General features: G+C 38.1%; 3 protein-coding genes across 3 annotated transcripts; 2 read left to right on the top strand and 1 right to left on the bottom strand.

Moving 5' to 3' along the window:
* Positions 1-5,959: 5,959 nt before the first annotated feature.
* On the bottom strand, positions 5,960-9,225 carry PHYBLDRAFT_164826 (Homeodomain-like and zinc finger-domain-containing transcription factor; the record flags this gene model as incomplete). Its single annotated transcript, XM_018435084.1, has 4 exons — positions 5,960-6,477; positions 6,501-7,422; positions 8,307-8,772; positions 8,819-9,225. The coding sequence occupies 4 exons, from the start codon at positions 9,223-9,225 to the stop codon at positions 5,960-5,962; spliced, it is 2,313 nt and encodes a 770-aa protein (XP_018295989.1).
* A 557-nt stretch (positions 9,226-9,782) lies between these two features.
* PHYBLDRAFT_177014 (hypothetical protein) lies at positions 9,783-11,678 on the top strand. Its single transcript, XM_018437845.1, has 5 exons — positions 9,783-10,109; positions 10,249-10,359; positions 10,489-10,584; positions 10,686-10,860; positions 10,941-11,678. Exons 1-5 carry the CDS (start codon positions 9,852-9,854, stop codon positions 11,522-11,524), a joined length of 1,224 nt encoding a protein of 407 aa, XP_018295988.1. The 5' UTR covers positions 9,783-9,851; the 3' UTR covers positions 11,525-11,678.
* A 1,472-nt stretch (positions 11,679-13,150) lies between these two features.
* On the top strand, positions 13,151-15,766 carry PHYBLDRAFT_141807 (hypothetical protein; the record flags this gene model as incomplete). The annotated part of the gene is made up of 1 exon (XM_018430676.1): positions 13,151-15,766. One exon carries the CDS (start codon positions 13,151-13,153, stop codon positions 15,764-15,766), a length of 2,616 nt encoding a protein of 871 aa, XP_018295987.1.
* Positions 15,767-16,430: the final 664 nt, after the last annotated feature.

The raw sequence follows: 16,430 nt of genomic DNA, 5'->3' as shown, positions 1-16,430 counted from the left end.
TTGGCTATAATCTCAAGTCAGGTTACTCAACCAAACCGCCATGTCCTACCTTGTGTTCTTTCTCTCTATAGAAAAATAAATAAAGAGGGTCTGGTTTGAATACCCAGATATCAAGCATCTTGTTCTTCTTTTGTTGTTATTGTTGTTGTTGAATAGTAGAATAATGTTAATACTAATAATAATAATAAGAAGACGTTCTATCTGATAAAACAATCCTTTTTACAGTACAAAATGTATATAAATATATTTATTGTGTGTGTGTTTGGACGTTGTACGAGCAGATTGTAAGATTATCCAAAATAATTTATTAATACAATTATTAGTGTCAATAAGACCAAGACAATTTAGCTTATCAGTATATCCAAGCCAATTGTTGCAAGTACCTTTTTCTATAGTTATTTTTCTTTAAAGAAGAAGAAGCTCTAAAGATACTCATAATGAAATCTAAATAATAATATTAATAATATAAAAATTCTCAATTACATGTGCCTTTACTTTAAAAAATAGGTCTTTTCTTTTATGGCAATCTTGGTATACTATAGTTTCCTAATTTGGGCAGTGTAGCATACCCAATATTTCTCTCTCTCTCTCACTCACTTTCTTTTCCATTTTCTATTGATATATATATATATCCTTGTTCACAAGGTAAGTAGATGATTAACATTGGACTATGTAGACTCAAATTAAAATTAGAACATTAAGAAAATTATTTGGTATGGACAGACTAAAACGATCAAAAAAAAAAAAAAGTTCAAAATTAATTCAAATGCGTATTAGGTAAAAATCTAGTGCTCATAATACCATTTCTTCCATCAGGTGGTGTTTTGTTGCGAGTTTTATGTTTTGCAAGGCCTTTTTTACTGTGGTACACCTCTCTCATTAAAGACATGATCTTCACTATCCAACTGGCAATGGAAGAAGACTAGCCAGTTAGAGTCGTTTGAACTTTTCAGTCTGTCCACACCAATTATAATTGTTATTTCTGGCAGAATCCTTGGTTTTTCTTTTTTTTTCTTCTTTTTCTTTACTACTAACTACTGATATCTACTTGTGTCATATGCTGCTGTAATATAACCATAGAGATCATGTATTGATTTCTTTAGACAAACCATACATATTTCATCTTAATGGCTTTTTTTTTTTTAAAAAAAAAAAAAAAGAATTCTCCGCACAAAAATTGATAGCATAATGGTATAATAATATAATTGTAGCAGTAAACACCGTCTCAATTGATGTGCAATTTTTTTATAACAAGGTCTAATATTGTGTTTTTCTTTCAACTGCACAATTAATCCTGATACTTGTATTAATATATAATAAAGCTCTAGTATTTGAAGCATTAGTATTTGTACATTGTACTTCAAAAGATCAATTAGTTAAAAACAGAAAGTAAAGCAACCAACTGCTGTCAATATGACACTTGGAGATAATAACAAAACACGCATATAATATATATATATATATATATATATATTCTGTTAGTCAAGGGTATTATCTTCTCGCCCTTTTTTTTGCATAAATACATTACATACAAATACAACTATATATATATACATACGTGTGTGAGTGGATCTTGATGGGCGGAGCTGCTTGTAATGCGGGGTAATGTTGTACATGAGACAACACAGTAAAAGACACAGGGAAAAAAAAGTCACAGGGAAAAAGCTGCATATATAATTCACCATTTAAATCTGTGTCTGTAGATATACAATTTTTTTCTATTTAAAAAAACAACAAGATTTTAATAATAATTTGGTAGAAATATGTATATTCTGTATTATATGAATCCAGAAAATAATATTGCCAATCCTATGGAAATAGCTTTGGGCGCGTCATACAAAAAAGAAATATGTTGTGTGAGGTTGAAATGTAGATCAGTAAATCATAATTGATCAATTAATTGACCGGTTATGATCTAAACACCAAGGTTTTCTTTATCTATATTATTATTATTATTATTATTATTATTATTATTATTATTTGAAATAAACAAGTCTTCAAATCAAAATCACAAATAGAAGATTAGCATTTACATAGCATAAATGTACAACTTAAATTGTACAATTCGACATTTTGAAATCAAGAGAATATATATATATATATATATATACATAATTCAATTTAGTTTAGTTTAATTAATAAAATTAAAGTATATAAAAGACTTGGCCTGCATTAAAGATAATAATACGATTCTCACTATTCAAAAAAAAAAGCATATAGAATACATAGATAAGATACATATAATTTATTTATTTAGATAATTAAATACATAATTGAATATATATATATATATATATAAATAAAAAGAATATGTATGTTTGTTAAAATATATAAGAATAGTAAGTATTAATATCCATAATTAGATAAAGAAAAATAAAATTAAAAAAAGAAATGAAATAGGTGACAATAGGCTTAGGCCATCAAAGCAACACAGGTAGCAACGATGAGACCGGCAATGGCAGTCATCTGGACAACTAAATCAGAGGCAACACGGACACCGGCACTGGTGTGATCTCCGACGGCACTTGTGGCAGCAGCGGCTATGGAGGTGGCCTTTGACTCCAAAGAGTTGACGACTCCGTGGGCAGAAGAGCTGGCCTCGGCAACGGAAGAAGTAGCCTCAGCGGCAGAAGAAGCGGCAGACTCAATGGAGGAGGTAGTGGCAGCAACACCACCGGCAGCGGCGTCAGTGGAAGAAGACTGGGCACCAACAGCGGCACCGGTTGCGCCGGCACCAGTAGTGTCAGCACCGGATACTGAGCCAGTAGGTGCAGAGGTCTGGATGGCCAAGGCAGCAGAGATACGGCTGTAGGCAGACTCGGCAGATTGGATCAATTCAGTCTTTTGGGGGTTGTTTGAGTTCTCGAGCCATCCGATTCTATATTATCAAGAGTGTTAATGGTATTTGTTATTATAAATTATATTTGATTTCTTACTTGGAGGCGAGCGAAGTAAGGGCAGGGGCGGCAACTAGAATATTCAATCAGACGATTAGATCAAATTTGGTTGAATCTAGAGTTGTAATCATGTCTGTGTACTTACCACCCTGGGAGTTGACTACAACAAAGGCAATGGCAAGGAAGAGGGCAAGGATCTTGAACTGCATTGTGATAATGATTTTTTTATGGAATTAAAGAAAGATAACAAGGTAGTAGTGATAGGAAAGAAATGAAGAGATAGGCGCTATATATATATATTATTTTTTTTTCGTAAAGCTGCCAAACCCTTCAAGCTTATATAGACCTTACTTACCTTTCTCCGATTGCATAGGATTCGTCTTGTTCTTAAGGTTCAAGACGTCAAAATGAAATTATGATGGAAGTGTTTAATCGATATTATGCACTAGGGTGTTTTATTTTCTTTTATTTTTTTTTATAGTAGAGGTTTAACCAGTATATACATATTGTGTACTGGAGTTCTGCAGTCAACCCATGCAGATTCCATCACTCACCTGTACCCCCGCCCGATCCATTATTCCCTTTGGTTACCAAAAAAAAAAAAAAAAAAAAGAACCATCAGCCGTCCAAGAGATCAAATAATATATGCATATTATAAATACAAAATAAAAAGGACTCTGGGTGTATGTGACTTTTATATCCTTTGTAGAATCACATCACTTGTAAAATATATATATATATATATAATATTTTTTTAAGCACACCACATCAGACACTTCTTCGGAGTCATAAAAAGAAGCATATAGCATTTTGTTCTTTTTTTTTTTTGCAGCAAAGAAATATCAAGTACAAAATGTTTGGCTAAACTGCTTTATGTAGTTGGCGTATTTGAGCAAGTATTTGATTCATTGATTTGAATAAATATTGGGTCTTTTATTATTATTATTATTATTTGTTTAAAATTGATCATATATCAGATCAGAGCAGAGCAGAGCAGAGCAGAGCAGAGCAGAGCAGATCAGATAATTTGTAATGTATATGATTAGAATATTAAAGTATCGTTTTTTTTTATAAGTAACCTAGATTGACGGTTCAATTACATAAATATGTAATACCTGACGCTTTGTGATTATCCAAGAAGAATCACAAAACCAATATATATATATATATATATATATATGTTTATTGTTTGATTCAAATTGCATGGTTCAATTCAGTTTGACCACCACATATTTTATATTGTATATATTTAAAGACTCGATCAAAGTAGCACAAATTATTACATTTGAACATTTGAATATATATGTATATACTTTAATTCTAACATATCTTATATATATATACAGTCATTTCAAAAAGTAAAGTCGCTGATTTTGAGTTTGATGTCGTGCAAAAAAACTTGTGTCCAACAATGATGTTGATATGGAGTTATTCAACAAGCGACGCTATACAGTTTACTCTGATGATGAGAAAACGAGATTTTTTCACCTATTTTTTAGCAAATGCTTAAGTGCTTCTGCTGCCGCGAGACAATTAGGTATTCATATTCGTGCAGCTCAGAGATGGGTCAAACGTTATTATGAAGATCCTGAGAGTATTTTCGAAAAAAAAGAAAAAGTCAGGTCGACGTCGTATTCTTGGGGAGGAGCATAAACAATTTATCTTAAGGTGCATTGATGAGAATCCTTCTGCTGTTTTAACTGAAGTGGTAGGAAGTTTAATGCAAAACTTTGTAGATCTTAATGTTTCTCGTAGTACTGTTTATAACTTCATGACAACGCAGTGCAATCTATCAATTAAGCAGGTGCAGTTCCATTCTGTAGAAAGAAACAGCGAGGAAAAAATTCAGCAAAGGTACGTTTGGGTCCAAAAGTGGCAGCAAACTGACATGGACTTTACAACAAATTGTGTCTTTCTGGATGAATCAGCCTTTCACATTAATTTGAAACGAGGTATGGCTTGGTCAAAGAAGGGAACTCCTGCAATAGTTACAGTGCCTATGACTAAAGCGAAAGCAACATCTATTTTAGGTGCCATATCGGCCACTGGCTTAATTAATGTTAGTTTGAGAGTTCCAAAGCGTATCAAAAAGAGAAAGCTTGGACATGAGACTGACGTTTATAGCACAGGAACAGTGACAGGGCATTATTTGAGCTTTGTGAAGGCTACTCTTGATGAAATGGACAGATATCCAGAAATGAAGGGACATTACCTTGTCATGGATAACGCTCCTATTCACAGCTCAACCGATATAGGTAAGTATATCAATTCTCGGGGATACCAGTATGCGTATCTTCCTCCATATTCTCCTGAACTGAATCCAATCGAGCAGTTCTGGTCAGTCGTCAAGAGTAAAGTGAAACGAAATAAGTTTTTGGAAAAAGAATCACTCATGACAAGAATTAGCGAAGCATGTGATAGTTTATATTTAAGTGATTTCAAAGGTTTTGTTTCTCATTCTGTTAAATGCTTTGACAAGTGTCTCAACAAAGAGAGGCTCTAAAATATCCAACGCAAAAAAAAAAAAAAAAAAAAAGAATGAAAAAAGGGGAAATTTGTTATGCACTTTTTGTTAAGCACTTTTTGTCAAGCACTTTGTCAAGCACTTTGTCAAGCACTTTGTTAAGCACTTTGTCAAGCACTTTGTTAAGCACTTTTTGTTAAGCACTTTGTCAAGCACTTTTTGTTAAGCACTTTGTCAAGCACTTTGTTAAGCACTTTGTTAAGCACTCGGGGGGGGGGGGGGGGGGGGGGGCAACGACGTCATTGTGGAGATTGACGAAAGCAAGTTTGGTAAATGTAAGTACCACTGGGATCATGCTGTCGAGGGTTGCTGGGTGTTTGGGTTTTGTATTTGTTCACTTTTGTTGACCCAGTCTGCCCACATGCATGGTCCAACATAATTGCCTCTTACCGTTTGTACAAAACTAATGCTTAGCAAAACGCTTAGCAAAGTGCCTAACAAAATTCTTAACAAAATGCTTAGCAAAAAAAAAAGAAAAAGAAAACACGGCAAAGCCCACACATAGATCGAATAATTCTTTTTATTTTTGAGTTGATTACTAATTATGTTGATATTTCAAATGACATGATCTTTTGCGATCTTGGGATGGTGAAAAAACGCCATTGAAGGCAGACGTCGTGATCGTTGGGCGGTGTCGGCTAGGCATTGCTTGATGGACTGATGGTTTGCAGATGCGATTGAAGGTGTCAAGTACGCGACAAACGCGAGGCATATCCACAATAAGTTTAGTTAAATCATACAAGCAGCTAGGAATCTTGATTTTTTCCAGCTCGTACATGACATAAAGTCCTGTTGATGGCAAAACCAAGACATAAAACGTAACCATTCTTCCAATAACCTGCAGACCCAGTACACCTTCCATGTTATGTGTATCGAGAGCATTCTTGCAGAATATACCAACGCGAAGTAGATCCCGACAAATCGAATAATTGTTACCACCTTGAGCAGCTGACTTAACTTCCCCATAGCCATGATTCGACGCCCATGTCATCCCATGTAAACGACTTATACATATATCGGGACGTTTTGTTGATAAATCTTCATTCTGTCGAGCTTCTAAAGTTATTTCATTAGTCCACCGTAGGTATATGCCCTCGTCCGGATCGTCAAATAAACCAGATAAAAAAGGATCAACGTATCGAGTGCTAAGTTCAAATTCGTTGATGTCTTCTGCAAAGGTACGGGAGGAAGCTTCCGAATCAAATCGATTATGCATTTTTTGAACTTGTTCTCATTTGTGGGGAGGTCCAAATCCAAAAGGTGTGCAATCGCTTTATCTCGACTGATTACTCCCATGGTAAGATTTTGAACGATGCCGATCATGCTGGTAGTCGTCGCCATTGACATTGGAAGCTTTTTAATGCCATATTTTGTCTCAATCCCATTGATGGTTGCCTTGAGGTCGTGATTGCTGAAATAGGGTGATAAATCCTCTGGGTACTGATTTCGTGACAAGAGCAAAATGTGGGTGGCTGCCATGGCGCAGTGGATGTGATTTTCGAGTGATAGTTTCCATTTGTGTTGACATAATGAGAGCTGCAGCTTATGAAACGCCATTGTTGCATCGAAGTTTTGTACCAACAAATGGTCATCGTGATCAAGAGGCGGAAACGATAGGCATAATGGATCCAACAACTCAGTTCCAAGGATATTGCTTAAGCGACGTTTGTTAGGCTGGTCTTGGCTGTTGTAGCTTTGTTGTTGCCCTGTTGCTGGTTCTTCCTGCGATGTCGTCTGTGATTGTTCTGGCAAGGTTTCTAAATGGTTGGCATAATAATGGGTCTTCAACTCGTCGATTTCCATACAATGAGCGATGCATGCAGGGCAGCCAAAGTGCTTCTCAATGTCATCGTGTGATTTGGTAGCCTTAACATAGGTATATTCATCATTATTATATCGTCTGATTCCTGTTATTCGTTGTGGCAATTGTATATTGTGCTTTTGCATGTGTTCTCGAAGGGATTGTGGAGTGCTGTATGTCTTTCGACATTCAAAACATTGCTGTAAAATAGTAACAAGTTTTGTTTTACTCGCCATTGCAACCATAAAAAAGAATAAAATAAAAAGAGGGAGACACAACAAAAGCAGGCTGGTTCACAAAAAAAAAAAAAAAAAAAGAGTAAAAAAAAAAGAGTACTGCTTTTGGTCAATTTTGTTGACCCAGCCAAAATATATGACCAAAACCCAAACACCCAGCAACCCTCGACAGCATGATCCCAGTGGTACTTACATTTACCAAACTTGCTTTCGTCAATCTCCACAATGACGTCGTTGCCCCCCCCCCCCCCCCCCCCCGAGTGCTTAACAAAGTGCTTGACAAAGTGCTTAACAAAGTGCTTGACAAAGTGCTTAACAAAGTGCTTAACAAAAAGTGCTTAACAAAAAGTGCTTAACAAAAAGTGCTTGACAAAGTGCTTGACAAAGTGCTTGACAAAAAGTGCTTAACAAAAAGTGCATAACAAATTTCCCCTTTTTTCATTCTTTTTTTTTTTTTTTTTTTTTTTGCATTGGATATTTTAGAGCCTCTCTTTGTTGAGACACTTGTCAAAGCATTTAACAGAATGAGAAACAAAACCTTTGAAATCACTTAAATATAAACTATCACATGCTTCGCTAATTCTTGTCATGAGTGATTCTTTTTCCAAAAACTTATTTTGTTTCACTTTACTCTTGACGACTGACCAGAACTGCTCGATTGGATTCAGTTCAGGAGAATATGGAGGAAGATACGCATACTGGTATCCCCGAGAATTGATATACTTACCTATATCGGTTGAGCTGTGAATAGGAGCGTTATCCATGACAAGGTAATGTCCCTTCATTTCTGGATATCTGTCCATTTCATCAAGAGTAGCCTTCACAAAGCTCAAATAATGCCCTGTCACTGTTCCTGTGCTATAAACGTCAGTCTCATGTCCAAGCTTTCTCTTTTTGATACGCTTTGGAACTCTCAAACTAACATTAATTAAGCCAGTGGCCGATATGGCACCTAAAATAGATGTTGCTTTCGCTTTAGTCATAGGCACTGTAACTATTGCAGGAGTTCCCTTCTTTGACCAAGCCATACCTCGTTTCAAATTAATGTGAAAGGCTGATTCATCCAGAAAGACACAATTTGTTGTAAAGTCCATGTCAGTTTGCTGCCACTTTTGGACCCAAACGTACCTTTGCTGAATTTTTTCCTCGCTGTTTCTTTCTACAGAATGGAACTGCACCTGCTTAATTGATAGATTGCACTGCGTTGTCATGAAGTTATAAACAGTACTACGAGAAACATTAAGATCTACAAAGTTTTGCATTAAACTTCCTACCACTTCAGTTAAAACAGCAGAAGGATTCTCATCAATGCACCTTAAGATAAATTGTTTATGCTCCTCCCCAAGAATACGACGTCGACCTGACTTTTTCTTTTTTTTCGAAAATACTCTCAGGATCTTCATAATAACGTTTGACCCATCTCTGAGCTGCACGAATATGAATACCTAATTGTCTCGCGGCAGCAGAAGCACTTAAGCATTTGCTAAAAAATAGGTGAAAAAATCTCGTTTTCTCATCATCAGAGTAAACTGTATAGCGTCGCTTGTTGAATAACTCCATATCAACATCATTATTCCTATCGTCTGAAACTGGATGCATTACAGGATTAGAATATCTTTCCGGAGGTTTATTCATTAGGAATTGAGTACGAGAGCTTATTGTTTCGATAGCGAATAGCTCCTCGTCAACAACAAGATCCATCGGCTCAACTCCGTGCTCATCAACAACATGTCCTTTTCCATCTTCGTAAAGAAATTGCATACTCATTCTATATGTCTATAAAATAAATTGTAAATAGGAAAAAAGAAGTAAAAAAGGTACACCGAGAATGGCCCCCTTTTTTATAAAAATAATTAATGCCAAGAAATTTTATTGGGCAATTACTAAACGAAATTCGTCACGACTTAATTGCTGGATCAGTCGACATCATTGTTGGACACAAGTTTTTTTGCACGACATCAAACTCAAAATCAGCGACTTTACTTTTTGAAATGACTGTATTACGTCTAAAATTTTATCCATATATAGGTACCCACATCTATACCACATACAGATGCACGTACAAATATGAATTTGCGTTATCGTTGACGCAAATAATTATTTAGACTTTCCACCAATCACAGCATCAAAAAGAATCTTTGAGACTTTCTATTGGATACACAAGACTTTTTTTTTGGGGGGTCCTGATTAACAAAAAAAAGAAAGGTCATTTTCTTTTCTTTTTTTTATGAGATGGGCTATTTGATTTTTTTCAAATAACGCAAAACTATCACAATATAATAAAAATAAAAAATATAGCCTTTGACAGGTAGAAAAGAAAGAAAAGAAACTGTTCCTTATTTTTATTATTTTTATTTTTATTTTTATTTTTTTCACTTTACTCTTTCGACATCATGATTCACAAGAATCAACAGAACAATCATCGCCCTAACAAGACATCTCTTACAATTGTAGTCAAGGTCGGAACAACCTCAATTTGCGATGAAGAGACCCATTTCCCTCTGTTGTCCAATCTCTCTCTGTTGGTTGAGTCAGTCCTGAAACTGAAACAGAATGGTCATCGTGTGGTGATTGTGACAAGTGCAGCAGTTGGAACTGGCCTAAGACGACTTAATATGGCCGAGAAGCCTTCTAAACTGGCGGCTAGACAAGTAAGTTGGCTGTAATACATAATAATTTTTTTTATCTAAATATTATATATAATATATATCTTTATTAACCTACACCCCCCCCCCCCCCTTTTTTTTTTTTTACCTTTTTGATTTATATATATATATAAATTTAACATAGGCTGTTGCTGCGGTTGGTCAGGGTAGACTTATGGCTTTGTATGATGATTTGTTTGGTCAATTCCATCAACCGGTTGCCCAACTTTTGTTAACAAAAAATGATCTGGCTGATGTGAGTAAATTACACACATATATATATATCTTTCTTTTTCTTAGATAAAGCTTGACCATGGCTAGTTATATCATAAAAAAAAATCAAAATCAAAACTAATTTTTTTTTCTTACAAAATAATAATAATAGCGCTCTCAATATCTGAATGCTGTGAGCTGCCTGGAAGAGCTATTGGATATGAGTGTGGTTCCAATTGTGAATGAGAACGATACTATTTCTACCCAGGTAATTGATAAATTTGCTTTATTTTTACTTCTTCTCCTTCTTCTTTTCTATACATGTAATATGAGCTAAAGTTTTGATCGTTTATCGTATCAAAAAAAAAGGGTATTCGATTTGGTGACAACGACACCCTTTCTGCCATTACTGCTGGCATGATCAAGGCAGATTATCTCTTTTTGCTCACAGACGTCGATTGTCTTTACACCGATAATCCTCGCACAAATCCAGATGCCAAACCTGTAGACATTTGTGACGATATCAGTGCACTTCGCTCCAAAGGTAAACCAACTTGAATACCCTTTTTTTTTTGTTAAAAAAAAATGCACATGGTAATAAATATTAACAATAATAAACTCTAGTGTCTATCAGCACAAGTGGATCATCTTTGGGTACAGGTGGTATGGAAACAAAACTGGTTGCAGCAGATCTGGCCACTGCGGCAGGTGTCACTACTATCATTACTCATGGTGCCAAACCGTTCAACATGCTCAAGATTATCCAAGGTGATGCCATAACTGACAACGCTGACCAAAAAAAACATGACATTCCGTTAAACACCCGCTTTGTGGCCAAGAACAACCCTCTGCTGGACCATAAGTGGTGGATTCTGCACGGTCTGCACACAGCTGGTGTTATCGTGGTCGACGACGGTGCAGCCAGGGCAGTGACTTCCACTCTTCGGTCCAGTCTGTTCGCAGCCGGAATTGTAGAAGTCAAGGGAAGCTTTGTAGCCCAACAGGCAGTCCAGATCGTGGTCAGAAAGACAATCAACGGCAAACTAACAGACATGGTGATCGGCAAAGGATTGGTCAACTACACTAGCATTGAGATCTCGAGAATCAAGCGTTGCAAGAGTCATGAGATTGCTGATGTCCTTGGCTATGTCGATGCTGAATGTGTCATTAACCGAGACAATCTTGTCAGAGTAGTCAATGATGCTTAAAAAAAACCCCCCCAAAAATGAGAAGAAAAAAGAGAAGCAAAGCAAAGAAAAAAAAACCAAATATATAGGAAATCGAAACCCTTTTTCTATTGTTCTTTTTTTTTTGCTTTAAAGTTATTCTCATTAAAATACCCTTTATAAATTTTGTAAAGACAAAAAAGAAAAGATCCGAGAACAGAGCTGTGGGACTTTTTTTTTTTTTTTTTTTTTTGTACCTTTTACTCTTTACTCTTTACCTTTTTACCTCTTTACCTTTGTACGTTTATTTTCTTTTATTTTCTTTTATTTTATTTTATTTTATTTTATTTGTGCAGTGTGGTGCAGTGTGGTGACTTGATCATGTACAGAAAATTAACCACCGGTACCTAATTATTTGTGTGTAAAGTATAAATATAAATGTGTATACAAGAAAGTAGGGTATAATTGAAGGAGAGACATATGAATTACATTGGTTGCAGAATCTCGACTTTATAGAAAGAACCTTCTTTAAAAAGAATAAAGAAACAACAACAACAACAAAAACAACAGTTTTCTTTTTGCATACATGTGTGGGGTAGACCAAATGGTTCTTTCTTTATCCTCCTTTTTCCTAAAAGGATAAAGCAAGTGGATATTTCTCCATGGTTACTGATATCCAGTCATAGACTACGACTTTTCTTGACATAAAAAAAAAGCATATCCAACATTGGTACTATATAATATAATATAATATAATGTATATATTAAACTAGATTGCTAATTCTCCTTTGGTTTAACAACACATATACATTATACACTACAAAATAAACAAACAAAACATACATTGGTCAAGGGGTTGATGTAGTGACAGGATCGACATTTCCTGTATAAATAAGCATTAGGCCTGTGTTTGTCTTACTCAATAGTGTGATATTCAAAGTTTCAAGGAAGCTAAACACGGAAGGTCAGCATGGGATTGCCACACTCACTTGTTACTTTGCATTCACTTGTTATTTTTGCACTCAAACAAAAAAAATATACATAATCCAGTACACTTTACTCAAGGAGTCTCAATGGCTTCCTTTTTGCTTTTTGGCTGTGTAGTTAACAAACCAAACTTGATCCCCTTATTGTCTTTGACCTCCTTCAGATACAAAAGAAAAACTGCCCCTATACAATTAGATACCACATTAGGTGTATCTTGTACTGCTGTCTTGCACTTTTACTATTTGCAACAGTGCCGCCCTTGTAACCCCTTTATCACCCCAGTAAACCACTAACCCCTCCTTAGCCTTCTTCATTCAGATGTTCTTTCTTTTTTATATCTTATTGTATCTTATTGTATTCTATTTGTCCAAGTACTCACAAGCATTATTCTTTTTATTTTATTTTTTTCACATCTTTAAACCTTTTATTTGTTTATTTTATTTTTTGGCTCTCTCTCTCACTCACACTCACACAAAAGTGTATGGTTTTCTTTAGAGATCTCCACAATACTACAATCCTTATTATCTCACACTTATCTCTTGTTATTGCAGGTAGTCTTGATATCAGCCACAGGTTCCTCCTCTAACCCTCAAGGACACAATTACCTTAGATTCATCTTTTAAAAGCCAACCCGACTTCCCCACCTGGATCATTGTTGTTCTTGTTGTCAGCACCTTTATTATGCTGGCTTCTGTAGGATGTTGTTTTGTTCGCAAGCGCAGGGGACGATCCAAGACACTCGATAGCGCAGAACCGACCCAGAGAGGATCATTCGGGCAACTCACGACCGGATTTAATATACCAACAACAGTCGACCAGAATAATACTATCGAAACATCCGTCACGATGTCCATTCCAGACCTCGCCTCATGTACCGAAAAAGACAGCGCCTCGTTTACAGACCTCCCGAGCCCAAGAAGACAAGATACCAAGCCAAAATCCCCCACCTTAATTCCACAGAACTCTCTCTTCTCAGACAAGATGGAACTCAACTCAAACGAAGCTATGGAACTCTACACCACATGTGTGATTGCCAGCCAGGAAGCGGCCGAAGCAAAACAGGCCCGTGGATTTGTGTCGATTGATTTCGAAAAGATGCAGCAAAAAGCAACCACGATGAAGAACACTCTCCACCAATCCCTTCGTCGCCAAAGATCCCTAAAACTATCCGTGCCTGTCAACCAGATGTTTCATTCGGGAGACGAGCCTCCCTCTCCCCTCTTGAGCTCATCATTGTACTCCCAGAACCCACTCCAGCCAAGATCAAAAGAAACCTTACAAAAGTCTCCTATTGACAATGATTTCACTGTCGAATCACTTGCTATTCTCTCCCCAACTCGACACTCTACCAAAATGAGCCTCAAGACCCAGTGTGAACCTAGTACGATTACTGGAGATGACTGGGTAGTCAGTCCGGTCAGTGTGCGGAGTCACACCCTACAATCCATCCCAGCCTTTGAATCAACAACAGCCGTAGCAGCAGCTCTAGCAGAACATGGACAAGAACAGGATGAAGAGCTAGAAGGCTACGATATGGCCGATAGTCCTCTCAAGGAAGTTACGGCTGTGAATGCTGCCCGTCGTGTGATCCGCTCTGCATCCAGAAAGACCAAGACACGATCGGTTCTGATCAGCGACGAGGCTGTGACTATGATGTTTGGCCAGCCAGACGACTCTCTGACCAGAGAGGGTCGACCAACACCTCGCATGCCACCCGTCCCAAAGGCAGACGAATCCAATTACTTTGCCAGTGTACGAAGTCGTGATCCACGCACACTCGAGAACATTACCATCACATCTGGATCTGTCCGACGCCTGGTCCGAGATAGTATCGTGACCGAAGGAAGAGCGACCGTGTCGGCAGGTGTTCGCAGTGGCCCTGGGCCAGGTGCTCGAGAGATTGCGGGCTGGTGGCAGCAAAGCCCAAAACAGGCCCAGACTAACAAGGAAGCCAACCTCCCCATGTCTGTTGCCAATCTTCCTCGCCTTGTGCCTCCCGTTGGATCTGGATCTCACACCAGCAACACTGCAAAAACCCTGGCCGTCCGAGATCTGCGTATCCTCGGCAACAAGGGTGAAGGTCTCACCAGAACAGGCTCAAAACGGGCCAGCACGCTGGGACGCAGCTCACAGAAACCGGTGCCTAGTCTTAATGGTGTCAAGTCGCTCAAGCATCTCTTTGAGACACCAACATCTAGGGTCACACCTGATCCTCAGGGGTCACTCAAACCAGCTCGTCCAATTCCATCGTGGGGTATTGCTGATAAAGGAGTATTATCGGCTGGACAAGATCTCAGCCCTGAGGCCACGGATGAACCATCAGATTCTGCTAAATATGCGGTCTCGGATCAGGACATGGCAATGCAGGCGAGCATTTATGCGGCAAAGGCAAAAGCTAACGCTAACACTAATGCCAGTGCCAGTGCCAGTGCCAGTGCCAGTGCCAGTGCCAGTGCCAGTGCCAATGCTTCTAGATCCAAAATCGGAAGTGCCTCTGTGTCGGGCAAGAAAGGAGGCGAGGTGGCTACTATCCGTCGTATGCTGCAGTCGACTTGGGAGAACAGCTTGAACGGTAGTGAGTCCACGACAAGCTTTACATCCGACCTCAGCAACTGTTCGCAGCAATCGCCATCCATGCTAGCAACTCCTCACCAGAGCACCCAGTTTCTTCAATCTCTATCTGTTCGAGCCAACCCTTCCCGACGACCGACCATGCCGGCCAGCTTTGTAGACCATGAACAGGGTAGCTTTCGATATGAGGATGAGGATCAAGATCAAGATCGAGCTCCTACTTCTTCTCTTTCGTCTTCTACTGTACGTACTATGGTGCCTACTTACGACACCAGACAGTACTCTGGTGAAAGTCGTCGTCTGCAAGAAATGTCTGATACTTTCGGAAGCGGGCGTGAGAGTGAGTTCCGCCCGCCGAATGACAGAGCTTCCAATACAGGTACAATGCTGCGGGCCAGTGCAAACAATAACAGTGTAGCCAAGACTTGGAATGGCCGGGCTCAGAAGAGCAGGCCCGGGCTTCTGGCAGAGCCATCGGCGGCGGTAATGTCGCGTGCCTTGGAGGCCACGAGTATCGGACGGTCAAAAGGGCGCAAGCCGATCTTCAGCACGCTTCGCACAGGCTCTCGACAACGGGGAGGTCTTCCGTGGGCAGAAGACGACGAAGATGAGGCAAGCCTTGAAAGTCAGACAGAATATGACCGGTACCTGGGTTCGCCCGACGTCCGATCTCCAGCCACAGGCTCGGAGCGATCTTCTTGGGCAACGATTCGACCCTCAAGCTAGAATAAATAATAATACATATACATACATATACATACATATATTTATATAGAATTCCTCTTCATCATTATATGTATATGCTTGTATGCTTGTATGCTTGTATGCTTGTATGCTTGTATGCTTGTGTGCGTATGTGTGCGTATGTGTGCGTGTGTGTGTGTGTGTGTGTGTGTGTGTGTGTGTGTGTGTGTGTGTGTGCTTGTGCATATACATATACCTATGCATATATATATATATATGTATGTGTGTATGTATGTATGTATGTATGTATATGTGTATGTGTATGTGTATGTGTGTACGTCGTTCATTTGAATATCATAATATCATATCCTGTATGTGTGGAACATAGGAATAATAAATAAGACGCCGATTAATTTCCATTCTTACCATTTTCTACAGAAGCAACGCATATGAGTTGTATCAAGAGAGAAGGCGAATCTGGCAATACAGTTAATAGAGTCAGTATAGTCAGTACAAGAAGTACAGGCAATACAGAAAGTACAGGCAGTGCAATAGGTACACCCAATAAGGTGACATACATGACAGATTTTGTGCACTGACAAACTTGTGATATATTATTATTTTATGAAGAGAAGTGTAACCATTGTTGATATATACCATCAAATTACTATATCCCTGGAACAGACACACGTACACACATAGTAAG

The sequence above is a fragment of the Phycomyces blakesleeanus genome (genome assembly GCF_001638985.1).
Source record: "Phycomyces blakesleeanus NRRL 1555(-) unplaced genomic scaffold PHYBLscaffold_4, whole genome shotgun sequence".
Classification (NCBI taxonomy): Eukaryota; Fungi; Mucoromycota; class Mucoromycetes; order Mucorales; family Phycomycetaceae; genus Phycomyces; species Phycomyces blakesleeanus.
The sequence above is the reverse complement of the archived record's forward strand: the minus strand, read 5'-3'. Positions and strand labels throughout refer to the sequence as shown.